General features: G+C 33.4%; 2 protein-coding genes across 2 annotated transcripts; both read right to left on the bottom strand.

The window, feature by feature from the left end:
• Nucleotides 1-348: 348 nt before the first annotated feature.
• Nucleotides 349-2,707, bottom strand: LOC125203473 (benzyl alcohol O-benzoyltransferase-like). Its single transcript, XM_048101823.1, has 2 exons — nt 2,261-2,707; nt 349-1,276 (listed from the first exon to the last, which is right to left on the bottom strand). The coding sequence occupies exons 1-2, from the start codon at nt 2,705-2,707 to the stop codon at nt 404-406; spliced, it is 1,320 nt and encodes a 439-aa protein (XP_047957780.1). The 3' UTR covers nt 349-403.
• Nucleotides 2,708-6,207: 3,500 nt separating this feature from the next.
• Nucleotides 6,208-8,155, bottom strand: LOC125208334 (benzyl alcohol O-benzoyltransferase-like). The gene is made up of 2 exons (XM_048107918.1): nt 7,700-8,155; nt 6,208-7,194 (listed from the first exon to the last, which is right to left on the bottom strand). Exons 1-2 carry the CDS (start codon nt 8,153-8,155, stop codon nt 6,310-6,312), a joined length of 1,341 nt encoding a protein of 446 aa, XP_047963875.1. The 3' UTR covers nt 6,208-6,309.
• Between the last annotated feature and the right edge of the window lie 1,984 nt (nt 8,156-10,139).

The raw sequence follows: 10,139 nt of genomic DNA, 5'->3' as shown, positions 1-10,139 counted from the left end.
ACCACAATTTTTTATATACCATGTACAGATATGTCGATATCAATATTTATATCATGAATTAATGGAATACATTTTTCGTTATAACAGCAAATGAAACAGTATTTCAGTATATAACTACTTTGATATGTTATTCGGTATATGTTATGAAACCGTATAGCAGTAAATTTCAGCACCATATTCAGAAAATACGGTATGTTATCGATATTGAAAATGTGTTGGCCTAGTGGTTGCATGGTCATTGCTCCAGACCGAAGATCTTGCGTTCGAGTCTATCGTTTTGAAATTTCTGTTTATTTATCCATAAACAAAGAGTACATATTTATAGACTTATTTAGGACCCCACGCGGTTCCACTTTATTCTGCGATCCAGGGAAGAACCAACAAAGAAAACTCGAAAATAAGCTTAGAGCGATGAAGATATTGGAGTAGTAGTGATCATGAGCTGGAGATGTTTCTCGAAGACTTTCATGGATTCCAGAGGTAGGCAAACCAGAACCACGATACCATCCATAAACCCTAAGTACCAAGCTGCCTGAGTAATACCACTCGTCCAATTACATCCTCTAGGCACCCCACCGTAGGCCGCCGTGCCCCACCCAACATCCATTTGATCTAATCCCAAGTGCGTTAAATTCGACACAGTGTAAGTGTTCCCAGATGTCAAACTCAGCGGATCTCGTATCACCATCAGATCCGCTGAGTTTGACAACTCACAAGCAGTCTCTGCTTCGTATTTCGTGCTCCTCACCAACTCCACCGCGTAGTGCAGCGGATTCTTTGACAGCTCACCAGCAGTCGTCACCGCCACCAATAATTTTAAAACGTTGCCGTAGTATCCCACCGGAAGCGGCGGATTTACATTCTTCCGGTTATCCATAACGCCTATGAATTTCATCTCTTCGTCGGGTTTGAGGGATAGAGCGATTGTCTGGCAGCGCCACGTGCAGCCTGCCGCGATATCGAATTTGGAGCAGCGCTGGAGGTGCGGTGGCAGGCTGCGGCGGAGGGCGGAGATTTCGGCGGAGGTGAAGAGGAAAGAGCGTTCCACCATCTGATCCGTCGGCACTGGGGTTCTACGAGTTCCGGCACCGTATTCAAGATGTGGGATGCTGGAAGTGAGAAGATGTCGGTCCCACACCGGTCGAATAGAAGGGAACGTTGCTCCGCGAGCAAGTTCACCTACGGCGGAGTGAAATTGGGAAAAGCCGACACCGTCGCACATTGTGTGGTTGAAACAGTTGGAAAAGATAAATCCCCCACATTTTAGTCTTGTAACCTGTTAAGTGTTCGTATTAAAGGAACAGGAAAAGAATTAATTTTAAATAAACAATTATAACAATTAAGAATTTAAATTCATTATTATATTTTCTAGACTAAATATTGTTAACATATTTTTTTTTGGTATGTCACGACCTAAGTGAGACGTTTCCTTTTTTGGCAACAATCACCTCACTCCTCTCACCTACTTTATCCTCTTATCTGACCTAATTCTTACTTTTCTCTCTCTTTTTCTTTATTACTTTACTCTCTCTTTTACTTTACTATCAATAATTTAATTCACTAAACACCACTACCTAAATTCTTATGCCAAAATAGGAACGTCTCGCTTAGGCCGGGACGGAGGAAGTATTTGGACTATCAATCCTAAAGAATATGCAATTTTGATTGAACACAGATTTTAATGTACAATTGGTAAGCAGGAGAGAGAAGAAAAGAAGAAGTAATTAAAATATTGTTAGTAGAGAATAAGTCTCACCTCAATTAAGAGAAAAAAAGAGTTTTCTAATTAAAAAAATGCATATTCTTGTAAAATAGACTAAAAATGAAATTGTGCATGTTCTTCTGGTACAGATGAGGTATAATATAGCAACATAACAGCAAAATAGATTAACGACAAAATATAATCCCAAGTGAATTTTATTAATTTCGTCCAAAAATAATTTAGCCATGTCATCAATTTGAAATATGTATGTCAAATCAACAATATATTGAAAATAGAAACTCGAAATATTTTATCATGAGAAAATAGAGAAACTATGGAAAATCATGGTTTTGCCAAAATGATAAATATTATACCTGAATGAACATAGTGGAATATCAACTATTATTCAAGGTTGAAAATAATTTAACTGTCATCAATTCCAAATATGTATGTCAAATCAACAATATATTGAAAATAAAAAACTCGAAATAATTTATCGTGAGAAAATTGAGAAAATATTAAAATTTACGGTTTTGCCAAAAATGATAAATATTGTACCTGAATGAACATAAGTGGAATATCAACAATTATTCCAAGGTTATTTGGCACATCAAGAACAAGGTCATCCGAGTTGGGGAACGGTGGATAAAGGGAATCTCCGAAATAATGTAGTGTTGCATCCGCGTCGGCCTCCACGAATACTACCCCTTGCCCGGTGCATTCTACCACAAGCTTTCGACCAGTGTGTTCCCTTAACCGCCCGGCCAACGGGTAGTAAAAAACCAAGGCTTTGGCAATAGCCTCACGAATAATCTTCACTGGATCTTTCCCTTTCATGGATGGATTATTTTTGTAGAAATATATTGTTTTAACATATCTTCGGAGGAAGATTTGGTCATCTATATCAGAGAGAAATTTAAATTCATGTGGTGTGGACTCTGCTGGACAAAGAAGCTCAGGTGTTTTTCTGGTTACACTCAATGTTAATCTTTTGGTAGACTCCATGCTTAGGAAACTAAACTCATAGTTATGCATATTTATAAGGTTTCATTATTGTTCTAGAAGACTGTGTTTATTCTTATATCTTGTTCCGTTGTTTTTTTTTATAAATTTTAATCTGTCAGGTATCTGGGCATGCCTCAAAACTATTTATCCACTCTGATATGCATCTGATCATATGGATATCCTTTGCACATCATCTAATTTTCTTCAAGAATCTAGAATATAGTTTATATTATTTTTATTATTTATTTCTATAAGTTGTTTACATTTTACTATATGTTTGTTGGGATTTAATTTATTGCTCTAAATTATAGGAGACCTTTTTGTATCACACATATTTTAAACTGTATGTATTCTTGGATTATTATAAAGAATAAAGAAATAAAAGCATATTTTTATCATTCTTTTTTTTACAGTGATAATAAAATAAGAAAGGGAAAAGGAGAATAAAGTAAAAGGAAAATAAAGTAAGAATGAGAACAAGAAAACAAAGTAAAAGATATATTTTTTTTAGAAAAAGAAAACATCTAAGTACTTAGGTTCGGATGGAAGGAATACTTATGAGCATCATGGAGTTATAAAGTTGGCAGTATGTTAGAGTAGTGTGGTGGACATTACTTATATAAGAAATAGACGAGGCTGGATCATTATTATCTTTTATGATTTCTTTTAATGTTTTTGTATATAGACCTCTATAAAAAAAAAGGTCTATTGTGGTTGAAGAAAGAATGAAGAAAATTGAGATTTTGAGTTGTGTGTTAAAACTGATGTAGTTCATTTCCTTAGTAGTATAATATTTTTATGTCCAGTCATATTTTTTTATTTACTTTTCTTTATGAAATGGATGTACTTGAATTTAGAATTATTTATAGTTAATCAATTAAAAAATCGAACGCCTACTCTCAATTTTTAGTTTCTTGTCTATTACTATAATTTTGTTGTAATTTCCGGATTTTGTTTGAAATTTTGAATATAGCATTGTAATAGCATTAATTCGTGTATTCCTGCAAAATACGGTTCGATAAAATCTAGAACAACATATAGATACATTTTGTGCAATGTCATGTGCAAACAGATGAAGTGTGTTATTTCTTAATGATGTCTATAATATAAAGTGTTTAATTATTTAAACTAACTTCCTATAAATATAGAGACAGGAGCGATAACTAATTGTTAATTTAATGAATGGTTATGTTTCATTGTTTAAGAATTTGACGATGATATTGTTTTAAATCCAGAAAAGGGGATTTTCTAGTGTTAGTAAGCAAAAAAAGAGACAAAATAATAAAGATAATTAATTATTCTTTCCGTCCACCATTAAATGTCACAAGTTGATTCGGATCGTGTCTTAAGAAAATATAAAGGAATGCGAAAAAAGTTAGTGAAACGTGAATCCTACTTTATTATAATAAAATGTGATTAAATGATCAGTTAATGGAGTATGTGATCCATTATTAAAGATAGTAACAAGTAAATGTGATAAATATTGGCGGACATTTTAAAAAAAGAAACCAGTGACAAATAATGACGGACATTTTGAAATAGAAACTAATGACAAATAATAATGGACCGAGAGAGTAAAACACATGTCTGTCCAAAAAAAAATATAAAAGAATAGAAAATGCTCTGTTTATATTTATGGAAAAGTCAATGAATATCAATTAAACAGATTTATAATCCCTTTAAATATTATGTACAGTTGGAAAAATTATATTCACTTTGTCCATCATTTAAATATATGTTTGGACTCGGCACGAATTTTAAAAAATTATTTAATTATATAAAATAATAGTGAGTTAGTAGAATATACTATCTCCGTCCATAAAAAATAGACTAATTTTATCATTTTGGATTATCCACCAAAATTAAACTGATTCTAACTATAAAAAATTTTCAATAAATACCCTACACATCATTCTAAATGCGTATTAAATCCTATACCATATATATAATTTTATGTATTTTTTATGGATGAAAATAATATCAATGTAGTAAATTAATGGAATATTATCTATTTACTAAATCCATGGGCGAACAGATAAATTGTGTTGCTAGTAATTTTGTGCGATGTCTACAATGCGGAGTTCTTATTATTTGCACCAACTCCCTTTATATACATAGACAGTAGCCACCACTATCGTTAATTTAATGCATAGTTAAGATGCGTATCATTTAGGGATTTGAATTTGATATTACTTTGAAGTTTAAATCCATAAATGGGGATTTTCTAGTGTTAGGTCGAAAAAAAAGAGAAAAAACCACAAAGATAATTGTCCGTCCAAAAGAAAAGAATAAAAAAAAATAGAAAAAGGTTTGATTAACTTTATTGAAAAGTCAAAGCATATCAATCACATAAATTTAAAATATATCTAGGTATCCTATACGTGAAAAGACTTTGATACTTTTTTTAAGGGAAAACAGAAAGATGGAGTGTCTTCTATTCAAAAACAATTTTTTTAAGACAAAACAATTACATAAATAATGGTCTAAAATGCTAGCTTCTTGAAGAAGTTTTAAAACACAATTAAATAGTGCACTATCATTAAATATTTTTTATAATTAAGTTATTAAATTTAAATATTAGTTAGCCTTATATTTAAGTTAAAACTGAAATTATGCTAGGGAGTTTAGTTAGATTTAATCCTTTATTACAATACCTTTCTTCTAAATTAATTCACAAGCTAAACTACGACACAAACCCATTTGACAACTTTAGGTTGTATGGTTCCAACTTCTAGTCAATATGACAGTTTTAGAAAAATTCCCATTACTATGGTGAAATCTGTGGGTGTCATGACTTTTGTCGTTTCACCTTTGTAAACTCTATGGTTTTATGATTGATTTATGACTGACATTATGGTCATGCTCCTTTATTTCCCTTCACGCAAAACCATAGAGCAACACACACTACAAAACATTCTCCTTTTAAAACATTTGTCCAAATGTTTTTCTTGAGTTCGTGAAGTAGGTGTTGAACTCGCACCAAATTCATTTTTGCAGCCAAAGAAAAAGTCTTTGAGTGGCTACTTTATATGTCGGAGAAAAAGGACATAGATTTATGATTTTGATTCTATTTATAGTAATGTGTCGGGCTAGTGGTTAAATGGTCATTGCTCCAGACTGAAGGTCTTGTGTTCGAGTCTATCGTTTTAAAATAGGGGTGCGTTATATTGCTAAGTATTTAAGTTGTTAACTCATCAATGCAGTGTATTAAAAATGTCAACACGGTGACATCAAAATGACAACACATAACATCAACACATTATATTGAAGTTCAACAAAAACTATTTAAGTTGCTAACTCTGCTAACTCATCAATACAGTGTATTAAAAATGTTAACACAGTGACATCAAAATGTCAACACATAACATCGACACATTATATTGAAGTTCAACAACATTATGTATTGACATTTTAATATCATCGTGTTGACATTTTTAATTCATTGCATTGATGAGTTAGCAAGTTAGCAACTTAAGAAAGTTAGCAATTGATCACACCCCTTTAAAACATCTGTTTATTTATCCATAAACAAAGAGAACATATTTAGACTTATTTATTTTGCGATCCAGGAAAGAACCGACAAAGAAAACTCAAAAATAAGCTTAGAGCGAGGAAGATATTGGAGCGGTAGTAATCATAAGCTGGAGATGTTTCTCGAAGACTTTCATGGATTTGAGAGGTAGGCAAACCGGAACCACGATACCATCCATAAACCCTAAGTACCAAGATGCTTGACTAATACCAGTCGGCCAATAACTTCCTTTGGGCACCCCACCGTAGGCCGCCGTGCCCCACCCAACATCCATTCGCTCAAAACCCACGTGCGTTAAATTCGACACAGCATAAGTGTTCCCAGCTATCAAACTCAGCGGATCTCGTATCACCATCAGATCCGCTGAGTTTGACAGCTCACCAGCAGTCTCTGCTTCGTGTTTCATGTTCCTCACCAACTCCACCGCGTAGTGCAGCGGATTCTTTGACAGCTCACCAGCAGTCGTCACTGCCACCAATAATTTTAAAACGTTGCCGTAGTATCCCACCTGAAGCGGCGGCTTTATATTCTTCCGGTTATCCATGATGACTATGAATTTCATCTCTTCGTCGGGTTTGAGGGAGAAAGCGATTGTCTGGCAGCGCCACACGCAGCCAGCCACGATTTCAAATTTGGAGCAGCGCTGTAGGTGCGGCTGCAGGCTGCGGCGGAGGGCGGAGATTTCGGCGGAGGTGAAAAAGAAGGAGCGTTCCACCATCTGATTATGATCCATCGGCACTTGGTTTTCACCAGTTCCGGCATCATATAAATGTTCATGATGTGGGATGCCGGAAGTGAGAAGATGTCGGTCCCACACTGGTCGAATAGATGGGAACGTTGCTCCACGAGCAAGTTCACCGACGGCGAAGAGAAATTTGGAAAGGCCGACGCCATCGCACATTGTGTGGCTGAAGTTGTTTGAAAAGATAAATCCTCCACATTTTAGTCTTGTAACCTGTTAAAGTGTTTGTGTTAAAGGAACAAGAAAAAGAAACATTGTTATATTATTCAACTCTAATTGACCAAATGTTGTTAGTATTTAGACTATTATTCCTAAATTTACTGATCCCATAAAAATACGGGCATATGATATATAACACGAGAATTGAGATAAAATTGGTAAAATAAGAAAGAATATGAAAAGGGTAGTTAAAGTATATATAAGTTGTAAATAATTTAATTTATAAGGATATAAATTGAAATAACTTTTCATAAATAAAAATTCTAATATTATCATGGGACGGCTAAAAACAAAAAGTGCACACATATTATTCTAGATTAAGGATAACGGAAATTCCGGTGGAATTTTATCATTTTCCTCAACACACTTAGTAAAAATTTTATAAATATGTATGACAAATCAACAATATATTAAAAACAGACACTCGAAATATTTTATCATGAGAAAATTGAGAAAATATTGAAATTCACGGTTTTGCCAAAAATGATAAATATTGTACCTGAATGAACATAAGTGGAATATCAACTATTATTCCAAGGTTGTTTGGCACATCAAGAACAAGGTCATCCGAGTTGGGGAAGGGTGGATAAAGCGCATCCACTCCGAAATGCTGCAGCGTCGCATCTGCTTCGGCCTCCACGAATACTATCCCCTGGCCGGTGCATTCCACCACGAGCTTCCGACCAGTGTCTTCCCTCAACCGCCCGGCCAACGGGTAGTAAAAAACCAAGGCTTTGGCAATAGCTTCACGAATAATCTTCACTGGATCTTTCCCTTTCATGTATGGATTATTTTTGTAGAAATTTATTGTTTTAACATATCTTCGGAGGAAGATTTGGTCATCTATATCAGAGAGAGATTTGAATTCATGTGGTGTGGACTCTGCTGGACAAAGAAGCTCAGGTGTTTTTCTGGTTATAGTAACACTCAATGTTAATCTTTTAGTTGACTCCATGCTTGGGAAACTAAACTCATAACCTGTATATTTATAAGGTTTCATTATTGTTCTCGACGACTAAATTATAAGCGATCTTTTTGTATCACACATATTTTAAATTGTGTTTATTCTTGGATTATAATTATGAATACAAATAAAGGGGAGTGTTAAGGTGCTACCACCTCTTAAAATAATATCATACCACCATTCCTAGCCAATCATTTGTACACGTGGACGAATAATAAGCTGCCATGTGGCAAAAAAAAGGGTAAAAAACACGGCCAGCAATATGCAACACTGTATACAGCTATTTTTCTCGGACAGCAATATCCAACACGCTATACAGCAATCTATAGATTTTTGTGTAGCGTTTATAATATTGTTGTATATGTGGTGTCGCGGTGTCACTTTAAGAGTGTTGTCATTTTAACACAAACCTACATATAAAAACATATTTTTATCATTTTTTTTCTTTCATCTAAGTACTTAAGTTGGGACGGAAGGACGGAAGGAGTACTTATGAGCATCCTAGAGTAAAAAAGTTAGGCAAAATGTTAGATTAGTGTGGTGGACATTACTTGTACAAGAAATAGGGAGGGCGGATCATTATTATCTTTTATGATTTCTTTTAATGCTTTTGTATATAGGCCTCAATAAAAAAAAATGACCCTTGTGGTTGAAGAAGGATATTGTGATTTTGAGTTGTGTGTTGAATGACATTTCATTTAAAGGAGATTTCTATTTTCATTTATCCAATCACATTTTCTTTTGATTTTTCACAAAGTGTTAGAAGAATATCCGCAATTTTTTTTTCACTTTATTCCTTTCCTTTTTACAATAATTATGGCTTAATTAGGTTTTACCCAAATTTCTAACATACTGCACTAATTCTTCTGTTCCTGCAAAATACGCTTCGAATCTAGAACAACATACATAGTGGTTGAGGGTTGGTGCAAACAGATGAAGTGTGTTAATTCTTAATGATGTCTACAACGTGGAATGTTTAATTATTTAAACTACTTTCCTATAATTCTATAAATCTAGAGACATGAGCCATCACTATCGTTAATTAATGCATGGTTATTGTTCTTATCGGTTAAGAATTCGACCATGATATTGTTTTAAATCCAGAAAAAGGGATTTTTCTAGTGTTAGTAGGGAAAAAAGGAGAAAATATAATAATGATAATTAAAATCATTCAAGAAGAAAAGAAGAAAAGGCATTACTTACTTAAAAGTCAAAGCATATCAACTACACATATTTATAAATCTTTTAAATATTCATGTAGGGATGGGATAGATATGATCTAGACTCAGCACGAATTTAGAATTAATAGTGTTTGAGTGAAAAGTTAGTAGACTATAGCTCTCATTTTTCATATACTCTCACCGTTTCAACTAAATTGAATCGTAGATTCCCTTTGTTTTATAATAAATATCACATTTTCCTTTTTATTTTGTCTCATAAAATATATCATATATTTTTTTGGAAAAAGTTTACTCTCATATTAATATAAGTATATTATTTTTTTCTCTCCACTTAACACACAAAACAATATCTCCTAAAATCACTTATGACTACCAAATATGTCATCTATTATGGAACGGATGAAGTAGCCTTTAGGCCCAACTAAATTGTGTTATTTCAATTTTTTGATAAAAAAAACATCTAATTATTTTGTTGTTGTATTTCATCATTTACTTTACTCTATCTTATCTTTCCTACTTTATTCATCTTTACTATTTTATTTTATTTTTCATTTAATTCATTCAACATAATTTCTTAATCGCCATACTTAAAAGTTTTGCTCCAACTTCGTTGGAACGGAGGGAATATTAATTTTGTAATTCCTCCGTCAACAAAAAATTAATCTCACTCATGAAAACGTCACGATAAATTGGTAAGTAAGAGATAGAGTAAGAGAAAATGGGTAAAATATGGGAGAGATGAGAAAAAGTAAGCGCGAAAGAGAAAAAGTGAATAAAGTATAAAAAAAAAAAAA

This window comes from Salvia hispanica, chromosome 2 (assembly GCF_023119035.1).
Source record: "Salvia hispanica cultivar TCC Black 2014 chromosome 2, UniMelb_Shisp_WGS_1.0, whole genome shotgun sequence".
Classification (NCBI taxonomy): domain Eukaryota; kingdom Viridiplantae; phylum Streptophyta; class Magnoliopsida; order Lamiales; family Lamiaceae; genus Salvia; species Salvia hispanica.
This window is presented reverse-complemented; position numbering and strand designations above follow the sequence as displayed.

Excerpts from the sequence above, each read along its gene's own strand:
- LOC125203473 (XM_048101823.1), bottom strand. The coding sequence starts at position 2,707 with ATGGAGTCTACCAAAAGATTAACATTGAGTGTAACCAGAAAAACACCT. Across the intron at positions 1,277-2,260 it reads TTCCACTTATGTTCATTCAG|GTTACAAGACTAAAATGTGG; the intron begins GTACAATATTTA and ends AACACTTAACAG.
- LOC125208334 (XM_048107918.1), bottom strand. The coding sequence starts at position 8,155 with ATGGAGTCAACTAAAAGATTAACATTGAGTGTTACTATAACCAGAAAA. Across the intron at positions 7,195-7,699 it reads TTCCACTTATGTTCATTCAG|GTTACAAGACTAAAATGTGG; the intron begins GTACAATATTTA and ends ACACTTTAACAG.